We start from the raw sequence: 14,711 nt of genomic DNA on the forward strand, positions 1-14,711 counted from the left end.
AGCAATCCGTCTGCCCACATACCACCGCATCATTCCATCTTACATACGCATCACGCCGGTACCGCTGCTATATCGCACGCATCTGCCCAGTCACACATCGCCGCCGGCCTACCACATAGCGGCTTGCCGCCTGTAGGGCAACAGCAACAGCAGCAACAATCAGCCTCAGCGGCACCTACCGCCCAACAACAAACGGCACACCAGCAACAACAACAGGCGGCACAGTCACAGACTCAGCAATTACATACACCAACTTCCGGCGGCTGTGCGACCAGTAACGGCAGTACCACTTCTGGGAGCGGCAGCAGCGCTATCGGCTCAAACTCCGCATCTTCACTGGTTATTGGCAACGGTCCTTCATCGGGTGGCAATAACGTTCACCCTATTTCTTCAGTGGCTGCATCCGTTTCAACGGCTTCATCTTTGCCTCATATCGTGCCACCGAGCTTGGGATTAAGCCCGCAATCGAGCGCGGATTCGCAACAGTTTAATATATTTCCTGCTATCTTTAGTCGGCAACTCAACTTTACGACTGGTACTTGTGGCCAAAGCAAACTTACTATGGATGAACTACGTCCAAATTTGGTTGGTGGATTGTTGGGCTTGCAGCAAGGCTTATTGGACGACCATGCGGCTAATATGCAGCATGCTGGAGTGTCGCAGGACACAAAGTTCATGTCGTTTCAGGATAATCGTTTAATGGGTATTTCCTCCTCCCATGAAAACCGTCTGCTCGGTCTGACCTCATCGATGCAAGACACCCGTTCTCCACTTACCTCCATCGACAAGGGCTCGCTTAATCACCAACGCAAATGTAGCAGCACACCCGAGGATTTTAGTTCATTGTACTCTGGTCTACCTACACCTGGCATGGACTCGTCATCACATCATCATACACCCGCGCATACGCCACCAACGCGCCTCTCTGACCATTCGATATCCGGTAATTATTTTATTGTACAGAGTTTATGAGCAACTATTCATTCATCAATGAGTGAACCAAGCGACAAATGACAAAGGGACATGTGTGAATGTGAAAGCTGTTGTACCATGCAGGGACGTATATCCTTTGAGTGGTCAATTTAATCCTTTCTTTCAAATTATTGCACATTTCGTTGCTCGCTTGCCACAACATTCGCATACTCCATCCTTTCTTGGCACTGCTGGGATTACTTCTAATCCGCAGATCGCACAGAAGCCAATAACTGATGTGCATCTGTTGGATGTTAAGTGGTTATGTGTTGCATTGTGCGTATGTGCGTGTGCATGTTGTCCGCTGAGTGTTTTGTTTGTGAATTGGGCACACACGTCAGAGATTATCGCGGATTTTCGGTGACTGCTAAGCAAAGTATCATAATTATCCTCTCAAATAAAAGCAACAATTAAACCATTTGCTGTTTGGAAATTTGAGCCTCTGGACGCAGAAGTGTGCGAGTTTTTAGTGATGTGAGAAATATATCTAGGTTGGGAAGTGCTAGAAGTGAAAATAAAACTCAAAAGGCGTTCCAAAGTAAACGGAATTTTTAAAAATAAAAGCGAAAAAAAGGTTTTGGGTATACAATTGGAAAACCGTGGTTTGACATTAGATGGAGAGAAAGGTAAATGGTTATCGAAAATGTCAGGTTCAAAAAGTGACATGGGAAGCTAAGACATCTGTCAACTCAAACCTCTTCATAAAATTTTCTATTTCTTGTCAGCGTCATATACTTTTTTATGCGTGAAAATCAGTCCAAATTAACACCAATTCCATTGCCTTCAAGACGAAAAGATCTGCGGATAGTGTTCGCGTACATTTCTTGAGAGATTTCGTATCAAAAATGGCTTAAATGCTACAAAAGTTGTTATTTCGATTTGGAAGTTAAAACGCTTCCTGGAATTTTAAAGGCGCAGAATTTTTGAAATTACTGCATGAAGATCCGTAGCAGTTGTTACAATACCCTCGATGCTCACTAGGTGTGACTCGGCAGTTCAAACTCGGGAGATGCGAGACAAGTGATACGAATACGGGACGCAGTTTTTTGCAACGTATTTCGGCTGGCGGTGGAAAGTGGATCCATCATAAAAATCCAATGCGAAAAGAGCCGTCGGGGTCTTGCGAATATGCTGAGGTATCTTTAATCAAGCTCCAATGTTTATGGCTCGCAATCGACATTGTAAATTTCGTGACACACACTCGACGTAGAAGATCACGTTGAAGGCTAGTAAAACAATCTAGGGGTCGAGTATTGAGCAAAAACCGGCAGTAAAATGAAAAACAGAGCCGAGGAAGTGGTTTTTCAGCATGACAACGCCAGGTTACTCGTAAATGCTGTCCAGCTCGCTAAAACACTAAAAAGGGAAGTTTTACCATGTCTAGCTACAAAACAACTACAACATCAATAGACCACACATTAGCCCTTCCAATTTTCATCTAATATATTTCGGTCGATCACGCATGACCCGGCTACCAGTCCGTATGCTACCAGAAAGGTGGAACAAAGTTGTGACTAGCAATGAACAATATTTCTAATTGTACACTCAATATTTGATTGAAAATTGTCTCTACTAAATATTGCGATCTATATATGAGAGTTTCGAAAGTGTGTTTCAAATCGCCTGTCAGGATGACCTAAGAATCATTATGTGAGATGGTTGGTTGTTAGTTAGAATTCGATTCATGTAAAAAATCGTCCATGTGACAAATGCCATAAATTGGTGTTTGTGGAATATTCCATTTGTATTACATGGGCTTCAGTACCGATTTTAGCTGATTTTTGCTGAATGCATATAATTGTTGGAGTCTGTGGTGGGCAGTCATAGATTTCAGCTGGCCAATATGGCATTAATTATTTTATGTTCTCACAATCGTTTCCAAGTCGCGTGTACCAAAAAACCAGGAAAAAAATACTGTTTGGTGTGGCTGCATTACTTTTTGCAAAAGTGTACTTGGTGCCGTTCCTGTTAAGCGTCGTAACAAGCCTAGGCAATGTCAGTGATGAACAATCAAAAAAATTCGATGGCTTTTTTAAGTTTCCGATTTCGTCAAGCACAGTTCGTTTCGTAAAAAATGACTTGGTTTATACGAAACGGTTAAATTGTTCGCAGATCAGCTTAGTTGGTGCGTTTTTTCTTAACGAATTTGGATTTCTGACAAGATCCATTTTTTCCTATTGAAGTTGGTGGCTATGACGAGGATAATGCAGCATTTGTCAGTTCAATCTCATTTCGCTAAATAATCATTTTTAGTGAATTTTAGTTGAGTATTAAATACAAACCATTCTGAATTTTTAAAGCACCACCATCTCCACTATGCACAATGTGTTGAAAAGTGAAGTTATGAGAGTGACAGATTTGAAGCCAGTGTGAACAGCTTTAATGAAGTGGCGACGGCATCCAGAGAAACCTCTTATTGTTCTAGATGTTATGTGCGGTAAATGCTTAAGCGTCGTGTTCCTCTTCCTCCACTAATACCAGCAGTTTCCGCTTCGAATGCTTTCCGACCTGCAGCGTTTGTGCTCATTCGTAAGCCGGGGAAGCCGCTGGATCTTTATTCGCTAAAATATGTGCATGGGGACGTAGCGCTCATATGGCTTATACAGCTTATACTTGTGCTAACCAAAATCAGTCATCCAATTTTATTTTTGAATATTTTCTTCATTAAAGTAAAAAATGTTTGAATGATGGAAATCTTTATTTTGACCTGTACGTGCTCAATTACTTGTCGGTTTGTCTACTGCAGCTGACTTTCACAAATGTCAAATATGACTGACGTACGCCGCCAATCGCAAAAGTTATAAATCTTCCGATAGGGTGATTAATTTTGCGCCTCCTTGTACTAATTCGTACCCGTACGATTTCTTCTCGTATCCGCCCAGTTGCAAAGTTATAAACATGCTAAATAATTTTTTTTTTATGAAAATACTCGTCTAGTTCATACTACAAAAAACCAAATAAGGAAAGGATTTTCCGAAATTTTATTAAAACTTTAGACTTTTTAGCCAGAATTTTTCTGTGTACGCAGTTCCCATTGAATTTTATTATGACAAAGTGCAAGTTTCAAGTGACTACAAAATATTGTTGATTTTTAATAGTTTTCTTTGCTGATTTTTAAATGTTTTTTGTATGGAAGAAAAGTCGTGAGCTCTCGCGATAAAAATTGCTAGCCCACGATATGCGAAAAGTTCAATAAATCCTCCAGGGAGATATCTGCATAATACATATATAATCTTTAAGCAAATATTTAAACAAATATAAACACAATTTTGAAAACAAAGGGTGGTGCAAAGTGGCCTGTTGTTGCCTATAGAAAAAGATTAAGTCAAACCAAGGCGACTTTATCAAAGCTGGTGGCACTAGGCCAACAACAATATTTTGTACAGTAAAATGTCAAGAAATGCTTTATTTGTGAATAGAACAAAATAGAAAGACAGAATCAATTTATTTGTCTTTTGAAATTATTTTAAAATCTTCATAAAAACTTTATATAAGCCGATACTCAGCAACTAGTGCCTTTCGTAATGTAATATAATTAATTATATTTCTAATAAATAAATAAATTCATTACGAAATTAAAATTTTTAAAGTATGTAACACGTTTCGTAATTCAATTTTGTGCTGACATCCGAACGTATAAACCGAAAGAAAAAGAAAACAAATCAACTGGCCTACTGCTACCACCTTTAATAGATACGCCGTGAATCAAAGTGTGCCAAATGATGATATTGTAATTTTCATATTTGACAATTCGTACGTGAACCAATATGTCTATGTAAGTTGTTTTTTTAAATACCCACAAAAAATATATGCACCAAAAGTGCCCAAGAAAAATTTTAATTTAATTGCATCTAAAACTTGCATATGTATCAAAAATGCCCAGGAACTTCAAGTGTGACTTTTCTTTTGAAAAATTTACTTTGATTGCAAGCATAGGTTTATATTTCTATTAAATAATACAAAACGATTGACGCAAGAATTTTATGTAATTTTTAATTTTAAAGCAAATTTTGTATCTTAAATGTTTTAGCCGAAAATGAATTCTACCTTTGAAAAACAGTTTTTTCACCTTTGTTTCAATTAAAATGCAAATACTTTTTTTCAACTTAACTAAAAATAAATCAATAATTGCGGTGTGCACTTTTGTTAGGTGAAACACACGCCGAGCTCCTCCTCCTCTCCTATTCGTGGTGTGTGCCCACTAATGCAGGGACCTGCAGTTTTATGTGCAGCTTTTTCATTACAGAAATATACTCGGAGGTTTCCCATTGTCTGCCGAGCACGACTGCTATTAGAAAAACATTTTTCTATAATTTTGCTATTTCATGCAAAGCTACACGACAACTAAATTGGCGCATAAATTTTGCGCATATTAATTTTGTTACCAAAAGTTTTATATTAGTCCAAAGGGTTAGTTTGTGTTTCGGTTTTATCAAAGTCCTGAAGCTTTGGTTAACTGTAAGCTCCATTACATTTCAGCTCCTAATTATATATAAATAAGAACATTTGCATTATCCCTTACAAACAATTTTTGGGAAAAAGTGAATAAACATAAAACTAATAACACTAAACTTTTTCCTGTCTAAGCCCGAGGTGAGTTTACTACCCTCTACAAATCGTTGCTTACGGATTGTCATTTGAGTTCATTTCGCACATTCAGTCCGGTCGGTCATCAGATGTATTGGGTATTTGTGGCGACGGAACTGCTTCCGGTTGCAATCGCCTTTTTTTGATTTTCGTAAGGGTACAAAATATCTTCTAATGTATTTAACATTTAAAAAATGGGTAAATGAAAGTTTTGTTGATTATGGATATGTGAAACCTGAATCGTCATTACTTGGCACACCGTATATACTGTAACCCCCCAGTGATGGAAGTTTCCAATAATTCGTGGCAAAACGGGATTGTTTCCCAAAAAGCTCGAAATTGTATTGCATTACGCTTTGAGACGGGCAATGGTGATCATAGATCGTGAATTCATTAGTTGTATCAAATAATACAGGGTGGCTGATGAATTTTGCTACATTAAGAAACTCAAATAACTTTTTTTTAGTGTATGGAATTCATTTATTTTTTTTTTCAAGTTGAAGGTCATTAAATTTTATTAAATGTAGCTTAACTAGTTTTAAAAATAATTGAATTTAAATGCCCCCCATGCTCGTTGACACAAGTGCGGCATCTTAGTAAAAAGTTGTTCATTGCTGCTTTGAGAGTTGCGACAGGAATAGCCGCAATTGTTGCCCGAATGGATTGTTTTAGTTCATCCAAATTTGTTGGCTTTGTTTTATAAACTTCTTGTTTACATAAACCCCACAAGAAAAAGTCAGGTGCAGTAAGGTCAGGCGACCTGGGGGCCAACGAAATTCGGAGTTTCTTGAAATCAGTTTATTGGGAAATTTTCGTCGCAACTCTGTCATAACAGTCTGGGCTATGTGAGACGTTGCCCCATCTTGTTGAAACCACACAGAGTTGAAAGGAATTCTCTTTCGGCGTAGTTCTGGATAGAAAAATTCTTTCAGCATTTTCAAATAACGGTCTCCAGTAACCGTAACGGTGTGACCATTTTCTTCAAAAAAATAAGGCCCGACAATACAGCATGAAGAAACCGCACACCACACTGTCACGCGAAGAGGATGCAATTCCGTCTCGTGGAGTATCTGTGGGTTAGAAGTACTCCATATTCGACAATTTTTTTTGTTCACATTGCCGTTTAAATCGAAATGGGCCTCATCAGACATGAAAAGGCAGTTTAACATGTTTTGGTCTTCTTCCACCATTTGCAGGATCTTCTGGCAAAATTCCAAGCGAATCGGCAAGTCTGCTGCATTCAGTTTGTTAACCATTTGAATTTTGTAGGGAAATAAGTCTAAATCTTTGTGCATTATTGTTTGCAAAGACTGTCGGCTGACAACTACTTGAGCAGATAAGCTTCTTGTTGAAACCCTTGGATTGCTTTGTATAGCTGCAGCTATAGCAGCGAACGTTTCCTCCGTCCGAACTGGTGGGTTTCGATGATAAGGCCTTCTTGCGACTGTTTCTTGCTCAGCAAAATTATTCACCAGTCTCATTATGGTCCATCTGCTCGGGGGATCGCCGCCAAACATCCGCCTGTACTCTCTCTGTACCACAACTACGGACTCCAGTGCGTGATAGCGGCGGACTATCCAAATTCTTGTTTGCGTATCCCAGTTATCCATTTTAATAAATTTTAAAGATCAATCTGCAAATTAAAACAAAAATGGAACAGATAACTTAAAAAGAAAAAAAGTTATTCAATTTTTTTTTGGTAGCGGCTTTCATCAGCCACCCTGTATATAATGGTAAAAGAAAAAAATAGGAAGAAAGGAGGGAATTGGCTGAGCAAAGAATGCGGAATTACCTATAATCCTAGTCTCACGAGAACTTGCAGGGCGTGGACTGGACGTTCGGTCGAGAATATCGAGTGGCTGCCGATGCTGCTGAGAACGAAGAAACATTAAACAAACGACATGCCACGTAATAGGGCATCACTAGACTTCCCCTACAGCGAGTTTTAGTGAAAGACTTACAGCAGTTCCGGAACAAAATGCAAACAGTGCATCTGTCAAAGCGTGTTAACCGTCAGTTATGAGTGAATTACTGTCAAGCCATCCCACCTACCAACAACGGAGAGGACGAATTTGAGTCAAAAATCATCATGAGCGACGAGACGCATTTTCACTTAAGTAAAATCTTCGTTTTAGGGCCAATGAAAATCAGCGTGTGTAGCACGAAGAGTGATTAAATCAGCTCAAAGCCACTTTGCGGTGCGGCGTTCACGAGAGAATAGCATATACATATAGTCTGTGTCAGAAGAAAAGAACCGATTGTTTTCTTGTAACTACAAGATATATTTCGTTCTGCTTTTTGTTGCATAATAATCCCACTAAAGTGCTACGACACCAGTGCAACTCAGGTTAGTGTCGTTCGAAACTTTCCCGTAAATGCAACCAAACAGAAATGACTGAGAAGTACACGAAACGTTTCTAGGCGGTATTTTTATGCACGCATTCGAAAGGACCGAAATTATCTTACGCCGCGGCTGAAAAAGTGATTAAAAAGCAAAAAAGTTTGTTGTAATGTAGAATTAGCGGTATAAGGTGTACCGAGCGCGGTTTGAAGCGAGTGACGACAAAAAAGAAGAATAAAGTGAACGTCCAACTTTTTAAGCGGGACCCTTCTTTGTGACTACGCCAGCACGATCAGTTCTTGCTAAAAAGGGAATAGATGTGAGTATCAACACCATCGAACGTCGAGTGAAGGAGGTGAACATACCCAATCTGGCCTTCCCAGTCCTCAGACGCCAGCCCCATTGAAAATGTGTGGGGAACTAAGTAAACACATCTTGCCGGAAGGCCAGTCCATGATTTAAAGCAACTCCTGCGTCAAGTTCGCAAAATCTATGCAGTCCTTTTGTCGACGAGCTACGCAGAAAAGTTGGTTCAAAGCTTGAAGAAGATGCCAGGCTATACGCGACAACGATGAAGACTACACGGCTTATTGAGTAATTTCGACTCGTAGCTTTGTAAATATTTTCATGTAAAAAAAATTTAAATATATTATATATCTTTGTACTTCATGAATAATCGCGGTTCCTTTTTTCTGACGCAGACTGTATATATTTGATCCTTTTATGGAACGTAGGGCCTCACGCGGCAATAGTGATTAAGCCGTATTTTTCTAGGACGTTATCGGCAATGCGGTCACTGTTACTGGCGAATGCTACAGGGTCATGATAAACGACTTATTACTACCGAAATCGGATGAGCGGGGCAAACATATGGGTTCAACAAGGCAATGCAACCGTACACAGAGCTCGGGCCACAATGGATTTTGCGAAAAAGGCCCGTTTCAATGATTTGGCATGGCCAACAAGATCGCTAGTTTTAAACATCCCAGATTTCTTTCTTTGGGGCTACTTGAAGTCGCGAGTTTATGCTTAGAAGCCCCTGAATATGCAGTCCTTAAGCAGAATATTCGACAGAATTGCGAACAGTTACCACTGGAAATCTTGCGGAAAGCCATGGACAATGGGATAAAATGGGCTCAATTGTGCTTTTATATAAACGGCCACTTCACGGATATACACTTTTCCACTTAACTGGAAAAATTGCAAAGGTTCAAATAAGGATTTCGTCCACTCAAATACGCTTTTTTATTTGATAAAATAGTTACTCAAAAACAAAGTTGGATGATTAATTTTGCGTCATATTGTATATTGTCACGGCAGCAAATCGAAATTACACAACGAAGGTATTGCATAATGAAAACTAGGAAGCACAAAACATAGAGCAGATTGCATTTTGTTCTTGCAAATAATAAAAAACAAATAATTGATACTTCAATTGAGTCTTTCCAGTTCGAATTTCTGTTTTACCAGTGTATGGTTTTGACAGCTGTCACAGTTCAATGGCATATCTTCAACTGCCCATTATAACTGCTTATATAAAATTATGTTAAAACACTGTTTAAAATTTGTTTGCAAAATTTCGAATAAAAACAAAATCTCGAATAAGGACAGAATGTTAATCCTGGGCAAACCGCTGTTCGAGAGTCTCGAGCAACTGTTTGGCTTCGACGTCAACCAACTAATAAGGTTCTTAAACCGCACAGACTGAATACAGTCTTGCTGTAAATAACTGTTAAACGAGTCGGTAACGAGGATGTGGCAATAAAATGGTACAGATGAGCTAGTTGGATTCTGGAGGAATCACTACTTTAACCAACCAACCAACCAACCAGAGTCTGACAGTTATAGTAAATTTGCTTAAATTATATATATAAGGTTGGCCAAAAAGTCTTGCGGTATTTCCGTAAGCTTGTCTTTGCAAGCGCGTAGTTCTAGTTGCATTCGTCGCATCGGTTCACGCTAGAGCTTTTTGGAAAGCTCTTTTCACGTGCTAACACGTGTTTGATTAATTGTTGTTTGCTTTTAGTCGTTCGTGAGTTATAGCGTCGCAAACATGGAGCACAATAAAGTGAAAATACGGCATATTTTACAGTACTACTACGATAAAGGCAAAAATGCATCTCATGCTGCCAATAAAATTTGTGCAGTTTATGGACCCGATACAGTTTCCATTTCCACCGCACAACGATGGTTTCAACGTTTTCGTTCTGGTGCAGAGGTGATCGAAGATGCGTCACGGTCCCGAAGGCCTGTCGTCGAAAATTGCGATAAAATCGCTGAATTGATCGAAAGAGACTGGCATAGTAGCAGCCGTAGCATCGGCCAAGAGCTGGGCATGAGTCATCAAACCGTTATAAACCATTTGAAGAAGCTTGGATTCAAAAAGAAGCTAGATGTATGGGTGCCACACGACTTGACGCAAAAAACCTTTTTGCCCGTATGGATGCATGCTAATGGCTTCTGAATCGCAACAAAATCGACCCGTTTTTGAAGCGGATGGTGACTGGCGATGAAAAGTGGGTCACTTACGAATACGTGAAGCGCAAACGGTCGTGGTCGAAAAGCGGTGAAGCTGCCCAGACGGTGGCCAAGCCTGGATTGACGGCCAGGAAGGTTCTCCTGTGTGTTTGGTGGGATTGACAGGGAATCATCCACTATGAGCTGCTCCCCTATGGCCAAACGTTCAATTCGGACCTGTACTGCCAACAGCTGGACCGCTTGAATGCAGCACTCATGCAGAAGAGGCCATCTTTGATCAACAGAGGCCGAATTGTCTTCCGTCAGGACAACGCCAGGCCACACACATCTTTGGTGACGCGCCAGAAAATCCGGGAGCTCGGATGGGAGGTTCTTTTGCATGCACCGTATAGTCCGGATCTCGCACCAAGTGATTACCACCTATTTCTGTCCATGGCGAAGGAGCTTGGTAGTCGGAAGTTGTCCACAAGAGAGTCTGTGAAAATTGGCTCTCCGAGTTTTTTGACAATAGGGAAGCGAGCTTCTATAAGAGGGGCATTATGAAGTTGGCATCTCGTTGTGAACTCGTCATCGAACAAAACGACGCATATTTGACTTAAATCGCATTATTATAACCAATTTTATGAACAATTGAAAATTCAATAAAAATACCGCAAGACTTTTTTGACAACCTTATATATAGGTATAATTGGCGCATACACCCGTTTTGGGTGTTTGGCCGAGCTCCTCCTCCTATTTGTGGTGTGCGTCTTGATGTTGTTCCACAAATGCAGGGACCTACAGTTTCAAGCCGACTCCGAACGGCGATATTTTTATGAGGAGCTTTTTCTGGGCAGAAATACACTCGGAGGTTTGCCATTGCCTGCCGAGGGCCGACCGCTATTAGAAAAATGTTTTTCTTAATTGTGGTGTTTCACCGAGATTCGAACTAACGTTCTCTCTTTGAATTCCGAATGGTAATCACGCACCAACCCATTCAGCTACGGCAGCCGCCGTAATTAAACGAAGTATAGAGCTTGATGTAAATCATTCAGAGTGTTACCCTCCAAGCGTGACCAAATTTGTTGCATATAAAGATAGCGGATGAGAAGTATCGTTCCGCTTCAACACTCCTCGGCTAGATTGCTGATAGAAATTGAAATGCGTTCTGCAGGCAATACCTTCACCATTAGAAAAAATTCAATTAAAAAAAAAACTACTGCATATCAAACTATTTTTCATTAACTGAAGTTTGCGAGCTGTTACTTAAAGCCATATGCAATTTATTATAATAAAGGTTTTGCAAACTTTTCAAGCTCAAAAAATTTGAAAGCAATTCTTTGCTCTCTTCAAAAAAGAACATTTTTGTAATGAAAATTTTACAAATGCATTTGATGTAAAAAAATTATACTCCTAATCCCGGAATATGAATCGACTAGTCCCGGGAATTTTGTAATTCCAAAAACGTTCCTACTTCCGACTGATATTAAATATAAAATTTACTTAAATGCGTTCCATTTCGCTTGGTCAAACCGCTCCTATAATTTGTGGTGTGCGCCTGTTGTTGCTCTACAAATAAGGGGATCTCCGAATGGCTGATGATTTTTAGTAAGGCTTTTAAGGTACAAATTTGTCCACTGACCTGTGGTCAAGGACTTGATCGATATATTAATAACGCTTTGTTGAAGGTTTGGAATATAAAATTCTGTGCAAAATTGGAGAGTTAGGACGCAACAACGATTAAATTTTATTGAAAATTTATGAACTGTATATTCTCCTTTATGTATGGGTAAGTATCCCAATACCTCAAGTGTTCAATTTAAATTTATTTTTTTAAAATTCAACAGCGGCGGTGGCCGCCGTATCCGATTGGGTTGGTGTGTGTCTACTATTTTGGCAGGCAAAGGTTTGAAACCCCGGGCGCGAAATACCAGTTGATAGAAAAAGTACTTTTCAGTAGCGTTCGTCCCCCGTAGGCACTGGCAAACTCAGAGTGTAGTTTTGCCATGAAAAAGCTTTCCATAAAAAAGCATCAGCCGTTCGGAGCCGGAGCTACAGCTTGTAGGTCCTTCCATTTGTGGAGAAAAAGAAAACGCACACCACACAAAGGAGGAGGAGCTCGGCCAAACATCAAAAAAGAGTTAAGTGCCAATTATTCACTAGGTGGCGCACAATTAATCATCCAATAACTTATTAAATAACGTTTTTTCTAAATAAAAAAAAAATTATTTCGAGTGATGAAAATCTTTATTTTGACCTTTACACACTTGATTTTGACTGTTTGTATACTGCAGCTGTGTTTTTCACAAGTGTCAAGTATGACTGACCTACAAAGTCATTTCTAAAAATTATAATTCTTCCGATGGCGTGATTAATTTGCGCCATCCTGTACGAGGTGTGTTCAAAAAGTATCACGAATTTTGTGTTTTTTCAAAAATTATTTATTTATTCATTAATATCTATTTTGTCCCCTTCAAAGTAATCCCCATGAGATATTATGCACTTGTGCCAACGTTTTTTCCAATATCTTCGAAGCACGTCAAAAAATCATTTTTTTATCTTGTTCAGCTCCTTCTTCGTCAATCGTAGCGTAGCGTCGTCCTTTCATCGGCCTTTTCAGTTTCGGGAACAAGAAAAGGTCACAGGGGGGCAGATCTGGGGAATACGGTGGCTGGGGGCATCACACAAATCATCACACCACAAATCCGGGCGTTTCTGGTGGATTGCTTCGCACAAATTGCGCATAATTTGCAGGTAATATTCCTTATTAACCGTTTTACCCTGTGGCAAGAACTCATGATGCGCAACGGCTCTGCAATCGAAGAAAACGGTAAGCCAAACTTTGCGCGCTTTTTTCGGTCTTGGTTCGTGCGGCAGCTTCCATTTAGATTATTGAGCTTTGGTTTCCACGGTCATAACCATAAACCCACGATTCGTCACCAGTTATGACCCTCTGAAGCAAACTTGGGTCATCGCAGACAGATTAGCAATGTTCATGCGATGCTGCTTTTGGTCGAAATTGAGCAGTTTTGGTATGCGGCGACCCGTCTCATGCCCAAATCATTGAAAAAAATCGAATGGCACGAGCCAATCGATATGTCTAGGTCCTCAGCAACTTCTCTAACAGTGATTCGACGATTGGCCAACACCATTTTCTTCACTTCATCAATTTTTTCGTCTGTTGTTGAAGTGCTCGGGCGTCCGGCACGCCGGCACGCTTTTCGTCGTTCACATCTTCCCGGCCTTCTGAGAACATTTAGTACCCTCGATAAACGTTGCTTCGGTCCAAAGTAGCTTCTCCGTATGACACAACCAACAGTCGGAATGCATCCGCGCACTTAATTTCGTTTTTCACACAAAATGTGATACAGGTTCTTTGATCCATCTTTTTGAATGAGGACCAACATATCGCCACAAAAAAATCGAAATTCGAATATACTATACGTACCCTGTAAATCAAATATACACACCTCGTATACATCATGAATCATGCAACTATTTAAAAACTTTGGATTATCAATTTTTTGGTTTGAATATTTTGCTCTCTGAGAGCAAATGCCTTCAAAGTCTTAAAATTTCGCTGTTGGACATTTTTTACTGGGAGAGTATAAAACGGAAATGATTCAACGCGTGTGTTAAGTCGGAAGTATAAGTAGATCAGTAATAATTGTTTTGCAAATTCCACAAATAAGATGTCCTTCACATATAATTAATTGTAAATAATACTACTTTATTTGGCTACTATTTTCACAGCTTATTCGCTGTCGCTTCCTTTTGTTAATGTACTTATATATAAAACTACTTTTCACATTGACTCTAAATTAAGTGATTGCCAAATTTGCCGCTCTTTAGCTGTTTAGCATAAGGCAGGCGGCGTTGGGCGAGTTGCCCAAATTGCTTAGGATGAGTTTTAACTTGATGAAATTTCACCTCGATTAATATAAAATTTGCATAAATTATCCCAATGTTGCATATTCATATGACCGTTAGGTTAGCGTGTCGACAGTCCGACGCACCTGAGCCTTTCGTTTTATATTTCATTCACTTCATCTTCGCCATTATGAAAATGACTCTGTATACCTGTGTTCCGTATTGTTGATGTTTGTGTTGACAGCACCCATGACGCGCCCGCTCACACTTTGCTTCACTTCTCCAATCCAACAATGCCAGTTATTTGTGCTTGTGAATGTGTGTATGTAACGTCTTTGACTTTTTGCGTGTCTTGTGGCCGCAGTGAGGTTATTCTAATTATTCATAATTTTAGGGTCAGCATTTGGCGGACGCTTAAACGCTTTTTGAATAATAATTTGCCGGCGTTTTGTATCTCGCTTTAAAGGTGCCACCTTTTGCTGTA

The 14,711-nt window shown here is 39.8% G+C and overlaps 1 protein-coding gene across 2 annotated transcripts in view; it reads left to right on the top strand.

Annotated features, from left to right (window-relative positions):
- The first annotated feature begins 546 nt into the window (after positions 1–546).
- The window catches only part of LOC129238627 (homeobox protein unc-42), a 51,781-nt gene continuing 37,616 nt past the window's right edge, over positions 547–14,711 (top strand). The window contains exon 1 of one of the 2 annotated variants that reach the window (XM_054873709.1): positions 547–943. In XM_054873709.1, the coding sequence (XP_054729684.1) occupies positions 562–943 (382 nt within the window). In that variant the 5' untranslated portion in view covers positions 547–561. The remainder of the gene's footprint in view (positions 944–14,711) is intronic. The other variant, XM_054873708.1, reaches the window with a different exon arrangement.

The sequence above is a fragment of the Anastrepha obliqua genome, chromosome 2 (assembly GCF_027943255.1).
Source record: "Anastrepha obliqua isolate idAnaObli1 chromosome 2, idAnaObli1_1.0, whole genome shotgun sequence".
In the NCBI taxonomy this organism is placed as follows: Eukaryota; Metazoa; Arthropoda; class Insecta; order Diptera; family Tephritidae; genus Anastrepha; species Anastrepha obliqua.